At 53.1% G+C, this 25,793-nt stretch overlaps 1 protein-coding gene across 1 annotated transcript in view; it reads right to left on the bottom strand.

Annotated features, from left to right (window-relative positions):
• Positions 1-25,793, bottom strand: part of LOC143429004 (dipeptidase 1) — a 51,020-nt gene that overhangs the window by 24,431 nt on the left and 796 nt on the right. The window contains exons 2-4 of the mRNA XM_076904351.1: positions 12,981-13,134; positions 6,317-6,449; positions 1,715-1,865 (exon numbers count right to left, since the gene is read on the bottom strand). Coding sequence (XP_076760466.1) covers positions 1,715-1,865; positions 6,317-6,449; positions 12,981-13,134 — 438 coding nt within the window. The remainder of the gene's footprint in view (positions 1-1,714; positions 1,866-6,316; positions 6,450-12,980; positions 13,135-25,793) is intronic.

Here is a 25,793-nt window from a genome sequence, read left to right on the forward strand (position 1 = left end):
TATTTATCGACGGGACGGGAATCAGTAGTCGGATCGGTAGTCGCGAGCTCGATGACCGGAAATTCTGAATCGCCGATCATATTGTTACGATTCCATTAATCCGCGGCGTGATTCACCGCCGTTGCTAGTTATGGAACGTCGCGTATAAATAAAGGGCGGATCTGCACGCGGCTGTGAATATAAATTTCACAGTCGAAAGGCGGGATCGTCGATCATCGGGACTCTCGTTCAGCCGTGGTTTTTAGCCGGGGCTACGCGCGGCTACGCGGTCTATCGCCGTTTAAATTAACGCCGAATTACCGCGGAGCTGTACGCCCCTCGGTTACCACGCGAACTTCGCCCCGCGCCGTTTAAACCCGTTCCACCATTAAAAGCCGCCGTGTACTTGGTATTCATCCGGCTGTTTACCAAGCGAGACAATAGTCGTTCGACGAAAGTTTTATTCGTGTTAACTATCCTTTGTCTAACGATATTGTAGTTAAGACGCGGTGAATCGTGGAGGGTTCCGCGGAAGTTACGGGAGAACGGTGAATTGAAACCGCCCCTTCAAACGCGGTAACCGTACAACTGGCAAGTAGGTAGGTAGTTTTGGTTTCGACCGAGTAGTTAGCTGGTATTATCGTACGTAATTCTGCATTTTAATCAATCCACTAGCATTCGAGGCATCTTCGAAGAGACCCAGCGAAGGTGGGTCCCCCATCGTGCCTCGGTAGTTGCAGGGTTAAACGCAGTGGCGTTGAAATTTTTTTGCCCTCCATCTCGAGAGGGGTGTCCTACAATCCTCCGCAAGTGTTTCTTTTACGTCGGCGCGTAACAATTTTAATTTAATGCCTCGTGCGAGCAGGTGTAAAATAAATTCGGACTTTATTCCAGGGAGACTCGAGCGATGTGTCTCCGGCAAGAGCCGCCGGTCCGTTCGAGACTTTTTATTGTTCCCTACCACCCAGTTTTCTACTTTGCCCGGTTTTTTCCTCCCCCTCTCGGCTACGTGCAGCCGCTGCACTCGCCTCGTAAAAGGGAATTCGTTCATTGTTTGTCCTGGAATAATATTTCTGTCAACGCTCCAAAGAGCTGGTGCGAGCCGTTCTCAACCCTTACGCAATTCCGACCGGTACTCTCGAAGACGAGATTTCACTTCGCGAGCGACGTAAGCCTGGCGTTAAGCCAGAGGGGGGGGGGGGGGGGGTGGAAAAATTCCCACCGTTTTAATCAGTCCCGAATCTCTGCCGCGATTTATCGACGGCGGCGAAACAATTTTCGCAGCTGGAACTTTGATTCTCGAACGCCAACTCGGCGTCCGCGTCGAGTTTAGAAATTTCATTTCGCCCAGTTAACGAAGCATGTTTCAAATTTATCGCGCGTGCAAAACGGCTCGCCGTTGAAGTTTCGCGCTCGTATCTCGCGCTCCCCCTTTTACCGCGTCATTTATGACACATTTTTACCGCGCGACAATAAAACCGCGACGCGAGCCCGGCAACTGTCCGGGGCTGTCTTTATTCCCGCGGTTTCGGTACCGCGCTCGTCGCTCCAACCGCGCGGAAAACAAATGGTCAGCGATACGGGAACGACAACGAATACCCCTTTGATAAGGCAATTTGCGCGGAGGCACGCGTCGCGCGATAATAATATTACAGTCACTCTGCCGTGGAACTCTTGGATTAGAGTTCGCTAAGATTGTAGCCGAATTAGCCATTATCTCAATTGGTAAACTCACCAAGGCGTGTTACACGTATGCGTGAGGGTGAGATATCTTGCTCCCAACTCGTACAGCATCCTCAACACTGCCAGGCTGGCTCCAACCGCGTGACCCCCTTCGACCCCTATCAGGCTCGCTAATCTACCCTCCTTGTGCGCTCTCTCTATACCTGAAATCAGACAGTAAATCTCCTTTGAACAACCGAACGATCGTTGCTACTATTATTATCATCTTAATTATCCTCGTACACGTGCGCGGATGCTTCCAACTTAGACCCTTGGCCGCGAGTATCCCCCGAGTGCCGTCGTTCGGCACTAATTATTGCGGGGCTGAGCGATCCCTCGCGTGACCCTTGCTCTACCTCGATGGACCCTCCTCGAATCGCGAGCGAACGCCACGACGTACCCACGTTCCGTTCTCCGTGGTACCTCCGATCGGGTTTGATGAACGCGATTAATTAAAGTTATCTGTCACCTTCGATCGCAGGTTTAATTGAATCATTTAAATTGGCCATCGCAGGGATGGCGTCCGTTATCGGCTGGATCATTAATTGCGAGCCGTAAACGAGGCCTGATTAATCCCACTCGGAGAATAATGGAACGCGGGGCTTTCGAAGAACGCCAGGGCGAAATCCTTCTTGCGGCTGGTATTTTGTCAGTATTTAGCCAGAGCGCCGCGAATTCGATTCCAGGTCCCCCACCACCCCCTCCCCCTCTGGTTTAATCGTTTTAATCGGGTCCACCCGTGTAAAGGTGGCTCTATCCCGGCTCCGTGAAATCGGATTCGCGGGCTCGGTGTCGTTCCGATTCGATTAAAACACCGCGTACAAATTGCGTTAGGCGGCCCGCTTCCGGGTTAACGGGTTTTACGCGCGCACACGGTGCCCGTCGTCGCGTGGCGCCGAGGCGACCGACCCCTCGCGGTGGTTCACCCCCGAAACGGCCATTTGTCGCCGGTGAACTCGCAACTTTTTCGACCGCGACCGCTTCCGGTCGAGTCTCCGGCTCGCGTTAATGGAAGGCTCATCCTGCGGTGCGGACGAATTTGCTCGCCCTTCTGTAATATCCGCCGTGTAAACGGGGCCGAGCGCCAACTCCACCCTGGCCCGCGCAACCCGTTTCAACTTTGCGGCGTGTCGTCGGTGGAGTAATTGGGTTTCGATACACGAGCGGGCTCCAGTTCAGGTGAATTCGGTTTTTCAGCTTCCTTCGCGCGTGAACGATCGTTGCAGACCCGGCCATTTGTCTCGAGGAACGTTCATTTCCTCGCGCCACGTGCCCGGTTCCCGATTACGCTGTGTTGAACCCCTAAATGGAGGTACACGACCGAGAAAGAAACGGGCAGCGGCGGGCCGCGCGTTGTCGATGAACCTCGATTTACCGCCGCTCGTTGATTTATACCCGTTGCTCGACCATCGTGAGCAAACTGGTTGCGATTCCGGTTGTTCGTTCCACCGTCGACCGCGTGCTTCCAGTTCGTTCCCGATTACTTCGCGTAGACAGGGGGTGGCCAAGTTTCAGAGTTGTCGGTCGATTCGCCACGCCTCCGTTTCTCTTCCCTCGGAGGTCCCGATCTTCCGCATTCGCGGCGCATCCTCGCCACCAGTCCTGGCTTATTGCACCCCTCGAGACGTACCCCCATTTTTCCGCAGCCCCACCGGTGTAAACGAGCGGACATTAGCGTCTGTTGCGATCCGTTAAAGGGTTTCGAGCCGGTTATTCGATTTGGCCTGGCGAGGATCGCGAAGAGGGATGTCCTCGTTTCTCGTAAATCGTCCGCGTCGAACTTCCGGAACATTTTGAGCTATTGTTCTTTCCAAGTAACGCCTCGATAGTGTGTGCTTTACGTCGAAAGTTTGCAGACCGAGCGAACGATCGATGGCGCGGTAAACACACCTTGGCTCTTTAATTGTTTCTTAGGATCGCGAGACCCAGCGGATCTCCGCGTGCCCGTCGATGGAAAAGCAAAGCACCGTTGCGTAACACGTAACCGGGTTCGTTCGTGCGTGCCTTTCGTTTATTTGCTCGATTCTATCGGGGGAAATAATACATCGTTGAAGTTCCGTCGATGTAACCTGCATAAATCAGCGAGGAATCGCGGGGGACACGTTCCTGCGGAGGCAGAAAGGAGTTTGCAAATTTTGAACAATCGTTCCTTTATACGTTCGAGTGAAGTATATACGGCCGAGTATTGCGCGTCTATTTACATATGCATGTGCATGCCGACATGCAGTCGCCGTGGTTCAGCTTATCGAACGCGGCAGAACGCTCGGTATGGCTTGACATTTTTCCATTTCAGCTGGAATTTACAACTGGCTGGATCTTCTCGAGCCATCCGACATTTTCTCATCAGGCTCCCGTTATATTTCCGTTTTGTACCCCCGCGGTGAAAACACGCGGAACGGGCCTCGCGACGGCGGCTGATCGCGAACCTCCTGGCGTCGGGGATCCGTCTGTAATTTTATCGTTGCTCCCTCGTGGTTTCCCTTTGCCGTCTGGGAAAATTATCCCCCGCGTTCGTTGCGTAACAAGTTTCTTTTCTCATCCTCGCGCATCCCTGACGTCTGACCTCGTTCCGCTGTACTCCGCGCGAACGACCCTCCACTATCGAGTCCCGACGATCGAACGTCGAAGCCGTTCGCTGGTCGTACGTTCTTCCTCGCGTCCGTTCTATTTATCGGCTAGTTTCCATTTTCGAGACTGACGCGAGATTACGAGACGGGTATCGAATTTACGCCCGTCGAATAAATCATTCTCCTCTCCGAGCAGACGCGCAGAAACTCGAGCGTGTCTTTCCTCTCGGCGCATCCGCTCTCAGACAAATCATTGCGAAATAAATTATAATTCGCCGCTCGTAGCTACGAAGTTGGTCGTTACGACGAAGAGCACGATGGCTCGTTTCCTAAAGGACGCGCCTCCCTCCCACTCACGACGGCTTAAGATGCATCCTAAATTCTCGAAAGTGTATTCACGGTGACGATAATAATAGGGAGTGCTGGCCCGACTTTTCCACGACGTCGAAAGACTACCAGGGATTCGTTCGGAAGGGTTGGCGCGCGTCCAGGGATCCCGAGGACGCGCCTCGACCGGAAGCAAACACAAGACGGCCGCCTTCGGACGTCCGTCGACGTCGATCGAACATTTCATATCGTACGTGCGTAAATTTTCCCCGCGACACTCGATGGAGGGTGGATTGTTTTCCGAGCACGTTCTTTCGAACGAGGTAACTCTTCTCCCCGTTCCTCGAAGATGGCCTCCGTTTATTATCCGCGCGGCCTGGCGAGAAACGCTGGATCGCGACAAGGAATTAATTAAGATAGCAGCCGCGACGCGTACAGGAAGATTCATCGGCCGATGATTTCCTCGGGACGAAACTCGAGGGATGATTCTTTTCGCTGGCGCGTCCCAGCCACCCCCTCACGTTTGACATTGGCGGCTGGCCAGAAGTATGGGGGCTGGTGTGTTACATCGGACAGGCCCATTCTAGGAACAAATAGGGGATGGTAATTCCTAACGTTCGTCGACCTCCAGGCTCGATTTCATATTCTTCGCGTGTAGACGCTCGCGAACCGTAACCCCTTCCGGCTAAGTCCTCCTCGATCGGACGACTTTCGAATACGACAGCCTCGTCCTCCTTTTCGAGAACGCTGACTACGCTCCGCCTGATCGAGTACCTCTCGTGTACATTGCGTTATCTCTACGAGGCGTTCGAACATTATACCCGGTCCGAAAGTTCGTCGAAAGACGGGAGGAAGTTTAGGTGCGCCGGTGTTTCCGGGGACGAGCGCACCCCCGGCTGTTTAGATTGTGCAACAGCTGATTGGCAATTAACAATTTCCTGTTTAACTTGCGAACCAGTTCGGCGATTCTATTAAAGAGTGATACAGCGGGGCTCTCGCTGACTCACGATCGGATGTTTCGCGTGTTGATCGAACCGCGCCGCGTCCCGTTTACTTTCCCCGGCGATTTAATGCGCGCCTCGATCCAGTTACCTAATAGCCCGAAGAGGGTGTAACGACTGTCGGACGCGTATACAAAATTTGTTTAGGCAGCAAACAACCGCCGTGGACGGATCGATAGCCGCGTTTGTCGTTGTCAGCTGGTAACGCGGCGTCGCGTTGATCGTCACGAGGGGGCGGCTCGCTTTCCTTTCTGGAAGCCCGGAGGGGTGACGAAAAAAAAAGGAAAGAGAGAAAAAAAGAGCGGAGGAAGGGAGGAAAAATAGGTCACGCGTTCGCCGGAAACTCATTGACGAACGACACGCGAGAGTCGATAACAATTCGCCCGGGGGTAAAATCGAATCTGTTTGGCTCGGCGCCAAACGAATGCGCGCGATTGAAAATTTATCTTCGCGGGCCGCGTATAATGTATAAACTCGATACCTCGTCGCGCGCGATCCTTTGAGCCATCCTCGCGCGACCTCGTCGAAAAAAACGGGGGCGACTCTCACCGACTCTGAACCCGTCACGCGTACTTCCTCCCTTTGCCAGCGTTGAAACAACCGTCGCTGGGAACACCTTGGCGAACCGAGCTTACGGCTGGCCGGGCGCGGGGAAACTGGGATGAGGTTTCGACCGGTTAGGAGGTACAAACGTGTAGAATTGCTGGCGAAATGGCTCACCTTCCGCTGTGGTAACGAGAACCATGCTTTCAGGATGCTTGTTGACCAGTCGACGAATCAGGTCGATCTGCTCGAGGGCCAGCTGGACCGAATCGAGGTGCTGAGAGGAGCAGGGCACGTAAGCTGACCAGAACTGCAACACAGCCAACGAGTATCGGTGAGTGATTCCTTTCTCTGGCCAAATCGGGCGTACGCGTAGATTGAGTGCGAAACTGTCGCGTATGATCGTCGAGCGCAATGCGAAGGGTAACTCGAATCGCGTCGAGAGGTCTTCGTTTTCGAGAGGAACGACTTTGAAAATCCGTTAAGTAAACGGGGATTAGCGGTAAGAGCCCATTACCGACGCGACGCGTGACGAGAATCCCGTGTGTGCTCGTGTAAATGCTTGCCATCGGCGCAGCCGAACTTGACGGATTTTTCGAAAGTCACCTCCGTCGAGAACGGAGCCCCGAAAATTGCACCTGAATATAATCGAACGATCCTGTACGTATCGTACACCGTAATAGGCTTACGTTCGTAAATAAATGAATAAAAATAAAAGTCCCTATCGCGTTTCAAATTAATCCCCGGAGTTACGATACGGACACTCGCCTGTCCGATTATCGATCGATCGAGACGCATGGGTGTAAACATGGAATTTCTGACGTGCCTCGTCGATACTCGACGCGAGAAATGGTCGTTTCCCGTTTCAATTCGGCATCGGATAGAAGTTTGGGAATAATTAAAAGGGCATTAACGGGACCGTGGCGGTGTTTCTGTGGCCGCTTTGAATTTTAAATGCGGCTGATATCGAGGCCCATAAATAAGGGAGTATTTAACTTCGTGGCACGCGACGTATGAAACCCAGCTAAGAATACATTCCAGCCGGGAGTAAAATAAACGGATGTATCAGATCCACGGGATTAAACGCGAGCCGTAATATTTCATTCGACCTGAGAACGGGTGAACGTAAGCTCGTGTAAAAATCCAACCCGTGACCCGCCACCCCCTGCTGGCCGTGTCACGGTTGTTACGTGTCAAACGGAAGCCGTGAGGACGGCGATTCTCGGAAATAAAATCCTTCGATTCTTTCGGCTATTGCGAGCGTAACGCGCTCTCGTAGGTACACTGGTGTGCCGCTACAAACCGTACGTGTACAATCGTTTCGTACCAAGAACTCTAGACCGTAAAACCCTACGAGGTCGGATAACCTTCGATTTATAGTCAATGAGCTCGAAACTGACCGATCGCGATCAACGGGAGCGGAATACTTGCCAGAATTCTTCCCCCTCTCGTGCGATTTCGAAAAACTCTCTCCCCTTTGGAATGCTCTGTACAGACGGACCGGTGGGAAAGTTTTATTTTTAACAGTGTCGGATGAAATGTGCGTTCAAAGCGTGACGTTGTCGTCGAGCTGTCGTAAATCAGAGAGTGGGTCGTTCCTCTATTTTCCTTTTTTCCCCGTTTCATTTTTTCTCCCCTACCCTGTCTCTCTCTCTCTCTCTCCCTTTCTCTCCTTTTTATTCGACTCTTTCCATGCCCCTGCTTTCCATCAAGCGGCGGTTTCAACGCGTGACTCGCGACACTTTTCTCTCCGCTCCGTTTCCGCGACTTCGTTACCTTTCCGACAGAGTCGTTGCGGGTTGGAATTTGCCTGGTGGTTACCGCTGCTTAAGGGACTTGAACGACGTGCTTTTCATCCGCCAGCCAATTACCAGACGGCCAATAATTTAATCCTCGATGAAGTTCTCTCGAACTTTCAACCGGTGGATCGGGCGTAAACACCCGGCTCTGTAAACGACCGCCTCCACGGAACTTTTCATTCCCCCCCTTCCCGTTAACGCGATCATTGCTTTCACTCGCCCGTTTCAACCCCTCGCGGTGCCTGTTACCAAGCAATTCCATCCGCGACAGGAATTTATTCTTAATTAACGGGCCCTCGCCTCGCCTCTAGCCGAGGGCACGTGCGAAATAGCGAACGGAAAAACCGCCAGATTGCACGTTTACGCCGTTCTCGCGGCCAACCTCAGCTTTTGATCGCGTCCCGCGATAATACCTGTTAGAAATCGAGCGGCGATTAAGCGCACGAACCGTTGGTAGACCGCGGATGGTTTCCACGACGCCACGTGGCTCGTCGACACTCGATTTCCCTTGCAATTTTTCGTCCACGAGGATCAAAGTTGGTCGGTTTGGAATAACGTTGCTCCGATTATAATCCACGCGTGTTCCTCTCTCCACGTTTGCGTACGGCCCACCCCCCGTGTTGTTCGCTCGATCGCGAACGAATTCATTCAGCTCCCGCGGAGGGTGCACGGTTTGCGCCCCTATCTGAATTTTTCCGTCCGATACGCGCATTCTTCTGGCTATCGTTCCCATCAGTCGGGTTACCCAATTCCCCCTTGGATCGGTCGCTCTGAATGGAGCGCTTTCGCGTTATTTCGATTGTGCCGGAATTCACTTGACGGAGCGTAGCCGCGAGGAATCGCTCGCGGAGATCGCTCGAGCGCGTCCGCCTGGCCTGGCGCAAAAATGGGGAGGTTGAAAAAAGGGTAAAAGAGACGCGACGCGCGGACTGTACGCCGCGGACGTCGCACGGACGTGTCTGAATTTTCAACAGAAATTAGCCCGGCGACGGGTAACGTCTGCTTCATCCATAAATAACACCTCGTTACGAAGTTACGCGTTTTTAAGTTAAACACGAGCGGCCGCGGGGGCGAAGGAAGCCGGGTGTTTCGAGTCCATTATAAGGGGTGGCGTCGCGATCAATGCTCCGTAACCTTTTCGCGACGGATGCCTTCGCCCTGCGTCTGAATTAACCGGGACAGTGATGGATCGACTCCAGACCGGGTTACCAGATTCCGTATACGCGACGTCCGCGTATATCTATATATGTATTATGCATACACGGATACGTACGTGTTCGTCTCCGCGGACATAACCGGGCTGCTAACCCCTTTCCTCCCGATCTAAGCAAACCGAATACCTCCAGGGATACTCTGACATTGAGAAACGACCCAGAAAATTAGGCGGCTGTTTCGCACCGTATTACCCGCCGTCCTAAGCGGACGCTATGAATCCATTAATGGCACCCGAGAACCTCCCAACCAGTTTATCGACGTAAATTTGTTTATCGACCAAGTTATCTCCCTCGACGGGTATCCGTAATTGTTCCAACGGACCGTTTTCTTGTCCCCGCTGTCCTGCGAAACGTAACCACCCTCCACCTCGAGCCTCGTCTATCCCGATGGCGACGATGGCGGGGGAGGCGCGCGTTCCAGCAATTCATAACTATCACCCCTTGGTCCCGTGCTATTCGCGGAATTAGTATTCCCTTTTAATTACGGCATTAATTAAATTAGGCGGGCGCACGGTGCGAGGTTACGTGTGCACGCGCATGTGCGCCGCCATAAGAAGCTTATTTGAATTTCACCCCCTCGCCGCGGCCGCTGCTCTGACACCTCGGCATTACGACGGGAAGTAATGGAGTGGCATTCTCGGGTGCAAACCCCGTTACTTCGCCATCCGACTCGGCAACCCCCGACTTTTCGGACCCTTTCGCCCGCTGCTCGGCCCTTTATCACGCGCCCAGGCCCCGCAGATTATGAACCGCGCTTCCCATAATCGCATCTAGACGAGCTTCTAATAGATGGGATCAGTCGGGGGGGGGCTCTGTTTTACTAACGAGCGACCAGGGCGGCAGATATTTTCGCAGCTCCCATAGGAATACTGTGTTTTCGCAACGCAGTCTCTTCTGCGCGAAGGGCGCAGATGTCGCGCGTCTCTTCCACCCCCCATCCGGATAGGAATTCCATTTCTAACGTCTTAAAGTTAAACCCCCTCGGATAAAAGAGAACCAACCGTCGGGCTCGGTGACGATTCAAAGAAAATCGAGGCTCCCGGTTGCAACCGCACCTGTGCTCCTCGAGCGTCGTTCCCCAAGATCGTTCCTGCTCGATTTTAACGCGCGAGACATCGAGCCTTGATTTTATTCCCCACTCAAGCGATCGCTCTATAATTACGCAGCCGACGCGATCGAATCGACGCAGACAGAAGGGGACCAAGAAGTATTCCGAGTATTTAAATACCCCGTCGAGCTAAATCCGTAACCGGACAGAGCCTCGCGCGTAGTCGACGCGACCAAATGGCATTTTCATCGAGGTCACATCGCTTATTCAACGGCGAGCTGGCTCTTATTTGCGTCTGAATGAAATAGCTGCTCCCGTGACGCGGTTGTGGCGCTTCATCGAGTTTGGCGTTCGCGCGCGATCCGCGAGACAGACGCCCACCCCTTCTGGGATGGAAGGTTGCTGGAAGGACTCGCGTCGAGAACGTTCTCGTCTGATACGTATCACTCGGTCGCCGCAGGACCAGGGTCGTTCGACTCGGTCGATGGCTGACGAATTTCATCGCGAAAAGCAATTTCACAGGTAGCGACTTTCATTACGCGACGCGGGCGCGAGAAAGACTTGCTCGTCGCGGGGCCAAGTGCTCGTAATTATAGTCCACCTTCCTGTAATATTACTCGGCCGCGTGCTTCTTTCAGCTCTGTTCATTCGAATGCACGGGCCACCGCGACCAGGTCGAGGAAACGATGTTACCGTCCACGCTTGAGCCTCGACACGGCCGTTTTCGCGAGTATTTCCACGAGGTAAAAATCGCTTCCACTCGTCAACGCCAGGAAACGACGACGCGTCTGGAATATTCGTAATTTCGTCTGGCTAATAGCATCGCCGCCGCGCGATGCTCGCGGAGGAGGATTCGAAGAAAAGCTAGGGAGGGTATTACATTTTTCCAACCCCTTACGGTTGAGATATGGCAGTTAGTTTAGAATCGCTCGCTCGCAGATCGTAGCTCGACGAGCGTACATACGTACATCTCTCTCTCTACCAGCGGTTCTTACAATAAAAGTAATAAATTAGAGTTTCACTAGCAGAAGATTAAGTGACTTTTTCCTTTTACAGTCAGGGAGGTGAATCGAAAATCGATATCCGCGCGAAGTTCGGTTAACCGGTCCCATTGTTCGCGAACTAACAAGATAAGATAAATTGTGATCACAGGAAATGTTAATCCCGATAATGAGTTTGGTCGAGTTTTCGGTGGAAAATCGTCGGATTAAAGTACCCACCGCTCTAGGCAGTCGCCGCGCGCATAAGGAATCGCTTATCGTCGGATTTACTCGATCACCCCGCCCGATTCCACCCCTCCGCGACTCTGTTTCGCGCGCGCTTCTAACGGTGACAATTTTCTGTTACCACCGCAATCTTCCCCCGGCGTCGTTTAACTTAATGCCGTCATCGGGGATAAACGGCATAAAAGAGCCGGAGGGGAGAGGAGGCGAGGTAAAACGGGTGGGCGATTTTCTATTTCCACGAAAATGGTCGGCCAGTCCGATTTTCCCCGGTATTCCGAGGTTTCCGCGCGAAACACGAAACGGTTCCCTATCGTACGTACCGAGAGTGGCTCGAGAGCCGAAAACCCGCGAAGAAAAGATTTATCTGATTGCCAACCGTGGACCAGAGGCCTTTCGATCCGTCTCGAGTGTATAGACGGTTCCATGGTAACGCGAACTCTTTTGGGCCTTTCATCCGGCTACCGCGAGGGACGTTTTTCTCGTGCGACCGTGAATGGCTACGGCCCCGTCGATCGGGAGCGTCTAAATTTCCCGTGCTGGTTTTTCGTGTACGAAAAGAGTAAGGGGCACAAGGGACGAGATTAATCGTAAGGATATCGGAGCGCCACGAGTTCGGTGCGAGCGGTAAATTTTCGTCACCCGTGTAATCTCGACCAGCCGCGAGAAATTAATTACCAAAGTTGCTCGCGAGCTCGCTGGTTCGTCGCGCGGTCGTTTCCCGTTACGTTAACGAGCGGAGATACCCCTTGAATTTTTCAGAGGGTAACGGGTGGGTGGTTTCGAGCGTCGATCTCGATTAATTCTATCCCTCGGAAACGAGGAAGAACCGAGCGGAGGCAATTGAAAGGTCGCGGGACAGAGAGCCTCGCGACCGGTAAACACGCGATTCGTGCGTTTGCGGCCCCGTTCCCGTAATTGCGCGGACTTTAAATACCCGGGCAGAGCAATTTTTACGTTCGAACTGCGACCTGGGGAGACGTCCGAGCCAAGACGACACGCGATTCTCTCCCTGCTTCCGTTTCGTCTCCCGTCGCTGCTTTTTCTCCTGGCTGGGAAATCGCGTGCTCGACTCGACTAATTGGCAAGCTGCCTCGTTCGACGAACGACGACCAGAAAGAGAGAGAGAGAGAGGAGAAAAAAGGAACAACCATCGTTCGAAAAGTGATCGTTTCGTTGAGCGATTCGTACACGTATCATCGTTCGATTTTCTCACATCTGCGCGATTCCGTCGATCCCTGGAGCAAGGCTGGCGAACGGGGGTGGCCTCGTAATTTTCGTCGACCCATAAATCGCCGGTCGAAGGGGAGAAATGGTGGACGTTCGAGAAAACTGTTTCAAATGGCTGATGCATCGACCTGCTTTCACGGGACCGGTTTCTTCTCGCACGAGAAATTTCGCAGGCGAGCTACGTACCCTCGTAGCGACGCCATAAGGACGAGCGATTGGACGCTGTCCGCGCGCTCGAGCGAGATATGCATCGCTCGATCTCGCGATTCGCGAAACAGCCACCGGATTAATGCCTCGTCGCGTAATCGCGGTTATCATTAAGCTCACCTGCGCCGCGACCATGCCCTCCTTCAATCTTCTCAGGTCCGTGTGGCTCCAGGCGCTCCGTGACCACGGATGGGTGTCCCTCAGGTCATCAAACCTGAACTCCCTCAGCTGATTCTTCAGGAACTTGCGTATGTTCCACGGTAGGTCGTTGTGCCTGGAGCAAACGTAAAACAGAATAGAAACGTCATTTCCATGGTTCGTTGTTTAACGAGCGACACATCGTATCGCTCGATCGCGAGCGCGAACTTCGAAGCGGCGAAGGGGCGCGAGGGTGTTCCGTTCTATCGAGTGTGCGACGCGATAGGGTGAAATGGTCTCGTTTCGAGCAGCGCGCCGGGGTGTCCGGCGTTGTACGCGTCTCGCGGACACGGGTTCCCAGCCCCGTTCTCTCTCCCCTTCCTGGGAACAGGATGGGACGGAGAGATATACGGCGCGAAGGGACGGAAAACCGAGTAAACTTTCCCTCTTACAATGGCATTAGCCGCGTCGTACAAGTTTCGCCGCGGGTTCGGTTACTCCGCCCCCGCGGCGGCCCCACGGTAACGTATTTCATCCGCGGAGTCCTTGATTCCTTTCTGCCAGCTGTTTCTATAGACGGACGCTGGACAAATATTGTCCGTGCGGTTTCGTCGTGCAGACGCGGACGTCAACATTGTTAGCGAACTACGAATAGAGTTCGCGAAAGAATCGCTGGCCAGCGCGTAAGATCCATCGTGTTTGCTAGTCTGCTCGTCGTTTCTGGCTGGAACGCTCGAGCAATATAAATAGCAATATCCCAGTCGCTCGTAGAGATGGAATTCGCCTCGATCGAGATCTTTACCAGCGGCCAAGATGGACGTTTCGAGGATCCAGCCACCGTGAAATGACTCGTGCCGAGACTATCGCGCCGCCTGATACGCGTTACCTGTCGGGCGAAAAGAGGACGCGATGATATACGAACGGACGACGGGAGGATCCTGGCGAGTTAGGCGGGTAACTTCGCGTCTTGGAATGGCATTAGCCGACGTCTAACTTGGCAAGTTCTGGTATCTCCTCCGAGTGGCTCCCTCGCCTTGTGGTAACCCGCGTTCCACGTTAATTCACTTCGTAGCCGAGCGTAACGTCGCTGTTCGATCTTCGCTCGCGATCGATGTTCCATCAACTGTCCGTCCTGCTGGATGACCCGGAGAATGTGTTCATTTGAAACGACTGGCGAACCGCGTTTGGCTTCTAACCTCTCGAACGTGAGACAGGAAAAAATAGCGGAACTCTTAGTAGGATCGTGGAGGGTTGCAGACGCGTGACGAGTGTGATTATGGGGTTGAGACGCTCGCGTAAAGATATATTTCTGTTAAGGTGTAATACAGGAGCCACGGATCGCAAATGATCGCGAAGGATAACGACGAAAAGCTGTCTCCACTCGCCTGTCGGCTCGACGTTATGTTAATCGAGTCCTGTTCCTCGATAGCGTCGCGGAGTTGGATGCAATTACGCGAGGAAACTCGTGAACGCGTTTCGCGGCCGCCGCGATGAACTTCCGCCGCGCGTGACAACGCGTGATCTTGGAACGCATCGGGCACGATTCGAAGTTCAGCCTCCTTTTCCTAAACCACGCATGTTTGGTAGTTAGACACGCGAATAATCGATTTACCGCCGGTCTAATACGCGACCCGACGCGGTGTTATCGTCTCGTCGGAGCTTTAATGCGTTTACTTGGAGCTTTAATGCATTTCGAACAGCGTTGCAGCGCAACGTAACGGTCCGAGGGCTTAATTAACGCGAGCTTAATTAACACGTGGGCTTGAAAAATTTATTTCGTTGCGTTTCGCGGGCGGGGGGAAGGGGCTGGGAAAAGCGAGGAAGAAAAAAGCGTAGCTCGCGCGATATTTGCGTTTACACGGAGTTGTTTTCCGTGTTGATTCACACCGCTACGTATGCGTACGCCGGATGCGTTTAAATATTTGCCAACACTCTCGCAAACTGCACTGAATCCAGTTCCGTTGGCAATCGTTCCGTAGGAGGCGACGACGCATCGACACCTCGCGAATTCTTCTCTCGTCGCCTCTAATTATCAAATTCGTTGCGGAAATATCCGTGCAATTTTCACGTAGCTGCCAGGGGCGCGGAACGGACGCGGGGCACAAAGGAATTTTGATGCACGAACAGAACGAGCGAGTGGAACTACGGGGTTGCCCCGAATGGATAGCGAGGGATGGAGAACGGACCAACAGACGGTAGCTGGTTGTGTGCGTGCGTATTGTTACTCCAACAAATCTGACCTGAATCAGAGATGGATCTCCCCAACCGTTTGCCACGATCCGCACCGCACGGTGGCTGAATGCACTTTGAACGTGGTGCGAGGGGAATTTAACTTCGAACGGAATTAGGTAACCAAACGAGCAGCCCGTGTTCTCATCTCCTTCAGCTCTCCTCGTCCTACGCCACCCTTTCACCCTCTCTCTCTCTCTCTCTCTCTCTCTTTCCCTCTCCCTCTTTCTCGCTCCCTCCATCCTATTTGTCGACCGATAATTCTGAAAGTTTACAGGGATCAAAACTCCCTTTCCAAACATTTCCACTGATTAACGTCGCTTTAGAAGCTGTCGCGAACGTTCACTTTTTAGTCACCCAGTCGCGTCCATTTCTCTTTTTTCTCGTCCGTTACACCAGAGAGGCAGATTGGCAGGACCCGTTCATGAGGTGGACGCGTTCCAAGGACTGACATTCGACGACTTCATCCACCGATTCGTCTCCGCGCGACAGTTCCTGAGGTTTCTTATGATCCATCCGAATCTAGGCGTTCCGTATATATAATAGATCGGTTTATTGCACGCGACTATCGCTGACAATCCCTAGGATTTGTCACTGTCAAACCATAGGATCTAACCGACGCTAACAGCGCACCGAGTAATAAGCTTCCTGATGCCGATCTTAACGACCAGTCGTTAACCCCTCGCTCTTGGCAACGGTGAACGAAGTCGTTCCCCATTATTTCTTCGAACGCGCACTCGGACAGCTCGCGTTCTTTGTTATTCTCTGTACGCGCGTGCCGATTTGTATTCCGCGCGTTCGCGCGGTATCGTCGGATCGCGAAGCCGGACTTATTTGGAGCACGATCGAGCGCGACGTACGAACGATTCGATCGATGATCGCGGAACGCGGCCTGGTAATAATTAGGAGAACCAATAAGCGTTAGAGCCGAGGGGAACGTTTGATACTGTCCCTACGTGCGACCGCATACCGTATGCGGAAGTGAATCGGATCGCGCGAGGTATGCTTATCACGCCGCAAGTTCTGCTCGAAGCTGCCTCTCAGATACGCGATCGAAACAGTCGAGCGTTCCGGTATTTTCCATCGAATATAATGGGGATCTGATGGCCGTTCCGATGGGCGACGAAAGGTTGCCGGTGTCGAAATAGAAATTACGAACCGCGCCGTCGAAATATCTTTCGAAATGCAGTTTCGCCGCTAATGGCTGGGAATCGGAACTGGCGACGATCGTGAATCAGAGTTTTCGATCTGGCTGACGAGAAGTTATGGAATCGAATCGGCCGGCAAATCGACCGGTAAACAGCGCGCAATTTACCGGGCAGTGCGCGAGATTGCCCTGTATTTTTCGGGCCACTGTCAATTAATTAACCGGCGGGGACTGTTTGCGGACCAGTTTCGACTGGCAAACAGGGGGTAGAAAATTTTTCATCGAAATTCCTCGGCCTTTTCCGCGCCCGTTATTTGTCGCCGGCGAGATATTTGCTCGACCGGCGAGCGTTCCAATTTTTAATTAAATAAATTTCGCCAAGTGTCCGCGTTAGCCGCGGTCCAGCGGTGAAATCCTGGTCGTTTACCGAATTCTCGAATCAGTCGCGGTTACAGAAAGAATTATCCCCGCGAGACGAGCGTTGACCATCGGTGCTCGAGGCTCGGGAGGGCGCAGGAAGGTGTTCGCGAGGGTTGGCCGACAGCCAGACTCGTGTTTGCACTCATCGATAACACAGGCTGTCGTAAAAATTCCGCCGCTTATTGCTCGTACCCGAGCAAATTATTCTTCCGCCCCTTCTTCCTCTCTGTCGCGGTAAATTTCATCGATCGTTCGGCCCACGCCGCGGGGGAGTAAAAAAGATCAACCCCCGGCCGATATCTCGTTCGTTCGTTTTATCGTTCCCCATTAAAGCGGCTTTCCCGGCATGATTGCCCTAATTACGTTCCGCTGTACAAAGAGCGGCCGAAATTACACCCGCGCCGGATCTCTTCGTCGATCTTCGTCAGTGTCGTCCGAACGAAAATTGGATACGACGCTGGCCAATTCCGACGACCGTCTTTCTCAACATAATTGCCCTAATTACGTCGTCCGTGGGACAAAGTGCGCCAGCGAGGAGATAACGCGGTTCCGCCGCAGCCACGACTCCGTCTTTCCCGGTTCCGTCCACCGCGACGGAACGGAGACGATTTCCGGTCACGAGTCGCGCGACTCCTTTCGTCGAGAGTCGACAGCGACCCCTGCGCGCTTTTCGAGCGTTTTCCCGCTAGCCCTTCGTGCATATTCAACGCGGGTGTGGTGCGCAACTCGTGTCTAAGAGACGAGGGAGATATTACATCTCCACGGCGTCGATCCTGCGGGGTGGTACGACGGTGGAGTCTCGTCGTTTCGAGGGCGCGGGCGGGTGAAACGTCACAGGAAGCGCGCACGTACGCGTACGAGGCTGCGTTTTCGCCGGAAAGGGTTAATTGGCAACGCGCGATAAGGTGGCTGGCCCCGATATGCATATGAATACCGAATATTCCGTTTGCCTGCTGCGATGACGTCTCCAGGAATGCAAATCCCAGGTTCCGGTTTTAGCAGCCAACCCGAGCCTATCGCCTGGCCGAAACGCGTGCGGTCCTTTCACGGCTTTGATCATCCCCCGAAATTAACTGACCCTTGCTCGCGTAAAACTCGGGTCCGCCATGTCAGAGGGGCGAATTATTAAAGTAACCCCGCAGTTCTGCCGCTATTTCTGTTTCTCTTATATATTACTCTCGTAATTAGAGGGACTGAAATCCCCTCTCTCTTCTTCTTCTCTCTCTCTCCTCCCACCCTCAAGAAAGTTCTGAAACTGCAATAATTTAAAAGTAACACGTAGACACACGCGTGGCCGGCCGCGCACGCGGAAATTGCGTTACGTATTATTTCAATCCTCCGGAAACGTTAGTCTGCGAAACACCGCCACGTGGCAAGCATCTGGATTAAATCCGGGGCGAGAATTCGCTCAGGCCAGTGTTCCCAGGGTTAATTCGCCTTCCGCTTCATACATTCTTCACGTCTGCCGATGCCGCGCCGCTACACTTTTCCAACCCCTCGCGTACACGGAGCGTAACACGCGAGGACGCGTTAATCTCGCCCCGGAATTGACCGCGAGATGGAACGCTGATGAATTCCCTGCCTCGAAACCGCGTCGAGTATTTCTTTTGGAATGCTCGAAACGGGAAATCTCGGCGAATTTCCTCGCGACCGCCAGCAGAGAGTTAATTCGCTCACCGATTAACCCGGGACTATTTAGGCCCGTTTCCCCGCTGCGTTCGCGGAATCGTAAAGTCTAATCCACCGTGAAATCCGGCGACTATCCGGGAAACTTTGTTACCGCCCCTTTAAAGTTCGCCGCTCTTGTCTCCGCGTCCCGTGGAGGCAGCCAGCGACGCCTCGCGCGCCTCCGCCCCGTCAGGGTTAATACGCGTCGCGGCACAGCGATTTATTTCGCGAACCCTTCGCCCACACCCCTCGCGCACCCCTCGACACGGCTAACGCCGGTAGTTATCCGCCTGCTCCGACTCAATGAAGTTATTAAAGTTCGCGCGAGTACCGTCACCCGTTACCATTGCATCTGCGTAACATTAGAGGGGTTATCTCACCTGGCGGAGCGCGGCGAATGAATTGCGGGAGACGTTAATTATCGCGACGTCGCGCTCCCAGCGAAACATAAATATTCAGCAATTACACGGTCCCGTTTAGCGCCACGCTATCGCGCGTTCCTCTCATCCCCCGTCCTCGAAGGTGCTCCTCGAACTCCCGGTCACCGCTCGCCCCGTTTTACCCTCCCGCGAACGAACCTCGCTCGTCCCGCGTCTCGACAATTTCACGGAACACCGTGCGGAATCGGTTCGAGTCGTCCCGTGGCACGGTCAAGTTTTAAGTCACGTACCCAGGATCCAAGATCCGTGATCCGATTTACGGGCCCCATGAGAATGGACTCGCTAAGACAGCATCGACGCCTTCGACTAACTCCGTGGAAATCGAGTTACGCGTTGCAGGTACATTAACTCTGTTCGAAGTTCCCGTCGCTGTCCGGCTGCTCCCTTTTAACGGTGTTCACGTTACGTACACATCGATGCGGACAGATGTTCCTACATATCTCCGTAAACCAGCGCGTCACGGACCGGTGTTCTAACGAAAATTAACCATCACGCGTACACCAGCAGATAGCCGGTAGTTCGCCTCTGGCGACCGCGTTTCCGGATTTACGAGGAGCCTCTGTTCCCCCGTTACGCCACCGACCAGCCATCTTCAACCGTTCAGAGGCAACCCCTTGCCACGGTTACCCTCGACGCGTACCGTGCGCGTGAGCTTCGACGATCTTCAACGATCTCCCGGGACAATTTCTGTCTGGTTGCGCTTGAATCGCGACGTGGACACCGCGATGCCACCGTGGATTTCCGTGTCGTTCCTCCCTGGAACGCCGCGCTATACCCCCGATGCATTATTCATTAAATATGGACGGAGCGGAAATTCTTGCTAACGGGTATTCACTCGACGAGACAGCCGCGACGAAAGATAATGTCGTATCGGGTAAGTTTCGCCGTAGGAAAGACGGTCGCGTCGGTTACAGACGTCCCGATAACGACGACGAGCAACGCGGGTGTAACGCGATCTCACGCTCGTCGATCCCTAAGAATCCTCGGTTTTCTTACAAATTCGATTCTCTGGACGGTGGTAATAATTCGCCACCCCTGGTTGTCGAGCGCACAATGGCCAGCTTAAACCGTAGGCCCGGTCTCGCCGGGGTAACTTCGATCGTTATCGCGGCCCTCTCTTCTTTTCCATTCGTTCGCCTCGTCCGCGGAAACGTTAACGAACCTCCGGCGGGACCGACGCCAAAGTTCCGCCGCGCGGTCGATGGTTTCGCGGTGCTCGTTAATAAAATTAATTAGAACGACGTGAAAAGAGTGACAAAGCCGGCTGGTGGCGGGAACTTTTGTACCGACTTCGCGAGCCAAACTTCTCTGTCAACCGGGGTGGCTGCGCCCGATAAAACACGCTTCTTCGCCCTGCTCGAGGATGACCACTCGTCTTCCCTTTCCTTCGAGCTGATCTGCGTAAGTCGCGTCTTCGTATCGCGTCTTCTCTTACCGAGTATTCCCTGGCTTTTAATTATCGCGGATTAAAACGCGAAGCTAATCGTCGACACGTTGGCTAGATTCTTAGATCGGACAGGTTAACGGAAACCAGGTCACACGTGAAACTTGAAACTTCATTGGCTTTTATTAGACGGGCGAAATTAACGAGGAGTAAAAGGCGAGCGTATATATATACAGAGAGCGGTTATCGCGGGGACGAGTAGCGCGGCGCGCGCGATCTTCGAGCGAGAAAGCGTGGCGGACAGCTAACCGAACGAAATTAAACGGGGGCGAACCCGTGTGTCGATACGGAACAGCCGACAGTTGTTTCCATCTGGAGGTGAACAGATTTTTGCGTGAATTGCTTTCCGCTCCGGCAACTCTCCCCGCCCCTCTCGCCTGTATCCGTTCGGTTCGCAATTGGATTTCTTCCTTTTTCATTTTCAATCGCACTTTTTATCGGAGAAATTGAGTGCGACGAGAAAATAGAGGCCTCCATCCGAGAGGTGCTTCTTCCGCGGGTGCGCCGGATTAACATCATAAAGGTTCCGACCGTTTATAGCGTCACGCGGCCCTCGCATTTGGGATGCAAATTTCGCGTCCATACGAGGTAGGGACCGTGCCTCGTCGATGCCCTACCGGTTCAAATTTCTAAGTTCCATTGTCTTTCTAAAAGAGCTTCGACCTTGTCGCGAGTTAACTAAGCATACGGTTTGTAAAGCATTTTTTGGGGGATTCCTTCCGCGCTTTGCATAACGAACAGAGTATTCCTTGGCGCTGTCTCCGATTAATCAATCGTAATTTCTTGCCGCGACCTCCTTAACAGACGGGCGAGGGTGTCTCCGGCGAAAAAGGTGCCATTGTTTCGAATCGAACAAGACACCGTCTCGAAAAGAACGACGCTGGGAGATAGCTTCGTCGATAGACTCGAGTCGAGTCTCGCTCGTCGCAAGAACGACTTGAATACCGTCCCATCGTTCCCAGGACGGTGCTTTCTTGCCGTTCGAGTCGATCGAAGGAAGCTTCCTCTCGCTCGTCCGGTCACAGCGTAGGTCGGTTTCTTTTTTTTTTTTTTCTCTCGCCCTTAGACAGGAGAAGTCGGATCAAAGGCAGCGGAGAACGGGGAAGGGAACTCACTCCTCGGCTGTTTCCTAATTCCTCTCGCCTTGAAACGGGAGCGTCTCGAGTGCACCGGCTGAAAATCGTTTCAGGTCGACACGCGAACGATTCCGAGTGGATTGAAAGCAGCGGAGAGGCCAGGGTAAATCGAGAGCCGCGCGCGTCTCCTCGCCGCGAGCGACCAAGAGAATGGGAGGAAGAAAGGGAAGGAAGCGCGCGATCGCGTATGGGTTATCGGCTCTTGAACCGGGGCGACTGCTTTTAACGAATAATTCTCTACATCGGAAAAACTCCCGCGAAATTGCGAATATCCGTGGCATGCCCTCTGATCTTCCGCGCACGGGGTGGATACGCTTCGAATAGAGCGCTTTGTAAGGTCTCTCGCTACGATGCGCCAGGCGAATGAAAGGATTTATAGCGCGTGCACGTTCTTCATCTTTCCTTCTCTCTCTCTCTCTCTCTCTCTCACTCTTTTTTCCTCTCCACTTTTTCTCCTTTTACTTTTCCCTACTCTTTTTTCCCGCGCCCCTCCCTCTTTTTTTTCTTATTTCCAGTCCGAGCATTGAACGCGCCAGGCGGCGAAGGGGAGGCGTTCGATTTTACGCGGCACTTTTAGCGAAGCTCCCGGAAATCGTGCGGAGAAGCGGTTCTCCCCCTTTCTCTCACTCTGGCAATGATCGTACGTCGGACGGGTTTCACGTGCCGCGGTTTCGATAATCTTTCTCTACGGCTATTGCGATCGTTATCATTGCCTCGTAGACCGCATTCTTTTCGAATACGGTTACGAGCCCGCCGAGTGCGGTACGGAATATCGAAGCATCCATATTCCTCCCTGTTTCACCCCTTACCGCGCTGGGACTGCGTAATAAGCTTCGTATCTCCGAAAGAGATACTCCATGCGATACCATGCATCATCTCGACTCGAATCCCCGGTACATTTCGCCGGTAAATTAAACCATCCGGCTGGATCGACCGTCTAGACGTTTCGGAAACTTTAAAGAAGACAAACAGGGTTAATTGAAATCTATGTTCCCGGCCCTGATAGCCGCGCAGACGTTCCTCTTCCATCCACTTCCGGCCGCGCGGCGGTTCCCCGGCAACTTGGCTAACTCCACGTCGGCCTAAATCTCCTTTGCCGCTTTTAAGCTTTAAGCATCATCGTGGACGCTACTTGCACCCTGTTCCGCGTGTACGTTATCCCCCCCCAGCTTGCCCCAACCCTCGCGCATCGGGTGTGCTTATACATTTATGCGCCGTTGGGCGGATACGACCGTACGTAGACGCGGCCGCTCGCACGGAACTTTGAACCCCTCCCGTATCTCGAGCCCCGGAAGAATGTTAATGTTCAACGAAAAGCTTTCACGCGTTCAGACTGCATTATGTATCGTCGTGGCGTACCTCTTCTTTTCACGCGCGTTCCTTCGATTTTCTTCTTTTTTTTTTTTCGTTTTTTCCTTTTGGAGACGGAGGAGGAGGTGGTGGCGGAGGCGACGAGAGGGTTGAATATCCTCGACGATTCAAAAGACGAAGACTTGTTGCTTCGGGGGTTGCGGGATCGCTGCGTTTAGCCGGGTTTCTCCCGAATTTTCACGCGCTAACGTTTCGCGCGCCCTGTCTCGCGCGTGTTTCCACCCTCGGTTCGATTCGATTCGCGAACGACGAACAAAAATAGTGGAATACCATTTCCACGATCTACCGTGCAAACGTTCCGACGAGGGTTTATCAAAAATTATATTAATTTGTGATGTAATTAATCAGAGTTTGATGACTCCGATACAATTCCATTTATACGGCTTGTTTGCTCGTTCCAGAAACGAGCGCCTGTATAATCACCTATTCAATTTGCCTTGAAATAATCAACGCGCGCGCCTCCCATGATTATTTATTAACCTCGAAACGATGAACTTAACGATGAACATTTGCTGGTTTATCGATTCTCGGACACTCCGTTCGAATGTTCAGCTTCGAGGAAGATCTTCAACTTCAATTAACAAACGCGAAGTGTCTCGACTGCCGCGATTACCCTAATCGTCGCGAGAAGATATTAGAAACGATCTCTTTCTTATTCGACGTTCTCGTTTCTTCTTGGAGAACGGTTGAAAAGACTCGCGACGCGGTAACGTCTTTCCATCCGTTTTCTTCCTGAAAGCGGGGACCTGTCGACGCACTCTTCGCGGTCCCGCGGCACGAAACGACCTGGGTAATTAAATATTTCCGTACGGCAATGAACGGTATAAACAGAATCGTTGAACGGCGTAATTACAGGCCGGTGTCCAACCGGGTTATCAGCTTCGCAGGGGAATATTTTCATGAATTTCCTCGCGTTTAGAGCGAGAGGGAGAGGGACAGAGGGAGAGGGAGAAAAAAAGGCACGCTTTCGTTCTCGAAACGTTGTCGGTTCACGGTTTAATGGTCGTATATACAAGCAAACAACGATAATTACGGGTCTGAATTTTGTTCAGCCCACCGCAAAAGAAAACGACGCTCGTGATTTCGCTCGGTTCTCTTTCACCTGTGTTGGCTGCGATCCGAGCGCACTGTACACGCGTTTGTTCCACCTTTTAAGTGAATTTCCGCGTCGGAAACGCGGAAATAATAACGCTCTGATGAAAAAGTGTTCCTCTTTTTTCCCTCCCACCCCTTTTTGTTTTCATTTCTTCGTCGAAGAACGAAAATGCACAGAGGTCTGGCGGTAGCCGCGGCAGGTAGACGGCTCTTTCTAAATGAAGCGAAACCCGGCAGGGTTCCTTTGTTTTTCGCGTGTTCCTCGCACACGAGACCCAGAGCTCGGTCACGGTGCACGGATTGGCCACCAAATTCCCGACGAACGATCGCACTCGTTCGTTCCCATCGTCTGGCGAACAACGCGGCGACGCTTATCGCACGATCGTTGGATAACCTCTCGAACCCTCTCGCGGGCATTCGACGGGGCGAAGGAGATGGGAGGGGTAAAAAATGCAAACTATTATGCGCGTCACAATAGGCTCGACGAGGCTTTCACTCGTTATCGGTAACGAATCGCCTTCGGCTGGTCGACAATCGGCGAAATCGCTCGCGTTCCACTTCCGACCCGCCACCCTCTCGCGCAGACGATACCTCGGAGGGCTCCACGAATTTCTATCGCGATTCAGAAGGAGGCCGCGGGTGAAAAGCTCCGACCACGTCCACGGTTACCAGGGGCTGGGGAAGGGATCGTAATTTGCAACAACAAAAGGACCGTTCCCGTCTTTATCGCTGAACCACTTGGCTTCCACTCGAGACGTTGCTAGGTCCAGAAACGCGGGCGTACCGTTGAAAGGGAGCCACGCGTCGAGCTATTTAAATGCAAAGCGCGTCGGGGGAGTTTTTATCGTATTTGTAATCGTTTATTTTACTCGACCGTTCCCCATGCGCCGCGGCACGGAGAACGAAAGAAAATTCAAACAAATCGCTCGAGCGAGCCGCGAACTTTGATCGCTCCCGCGCGCCCCTCGAATGAAATTTCGCGGACGACCTCGTTGTTGCCTTTCCATCCGATGGATCGTTTGGTTAGACGTCGATGGAACGACGCGCGAACAACGCGTCTAGAACCAGAAACGACGAGAAAAGACACGCGAGGTTACGCGGACGCGGGGACCGGAAGTTCGTATCCGTTTCGTCCCGAGTAACCCGAGAAACCGGAGGGAGGCGATCGCCACGGGCCATCCCTCAGCTGAATTCCACCTCGTTTCTGTCTCGTTTCTTCGCCCTCTCCGTTCAACCCGTTCGGCCCTTTTTTCCCACTCCTCTCCGCGCCCATTTAATTCCCTCTCCGTTAATGCCTTTTCCTCCTTGTGATCGCGAAACTTTCTCATTATCTCCGAGAAAATGCACTATCCCCGAGTCTCCTCCAATTGAATCGAGCGCTTCCGTCCCGTGCACGGGATAAAAGAGCAACTCCGGGTCACGACGACACCTGGACGGATCCTGCCGCGGCGGGATCCACTGTTCTCGTGCTCCTCCTTTTTATCGCTTTTCCATCCTCGTTCGAGCGGGCTAGCTTTTTGCCGGGACGCGGCAACGTCGACGTTTCTTTCGCGGACGCGCGGAAGTTTCGCGCTCGTTTGCTTCCGATATTTCGCCCGAAAAACAATTAATTGCTCTGTTTACCCATATCAATCCGAGCGACCGCGGCTATTTCGTTCCAGCGATTCCTGCGCTCCTTGATTTAAAGTTGGGAAATAAAACGCGACGATACAGGGTGCGTTATTCCGTTCGCGTTGGCGTTTTCGCATCGATTAATCAGGCACGAGTACACCGCGCGATTCACGGTTGAATGCGATTATATTTTCAGCCCTTTCCAGGCGCGACGGGGAGGGAGAGTTTGGATCG

The sequence above is a fragment of the Xylocopa sonorina genome, chromosome 11 (genome assembly GCF_050948175.1).
Source record: "Xylocopa sonorina isolate GNS202 chromosome 11, iyXylSono1_principal, whole genome shotgun sequence".
In the NCBI taxonomy this organism is placed as follows: domain Eukaryota; kingdom Metazoa; phylum Arthropoda; class Insecta; order Hymenoptera; family Apidae; genus Xylocopa; species Xylocopa sonorina.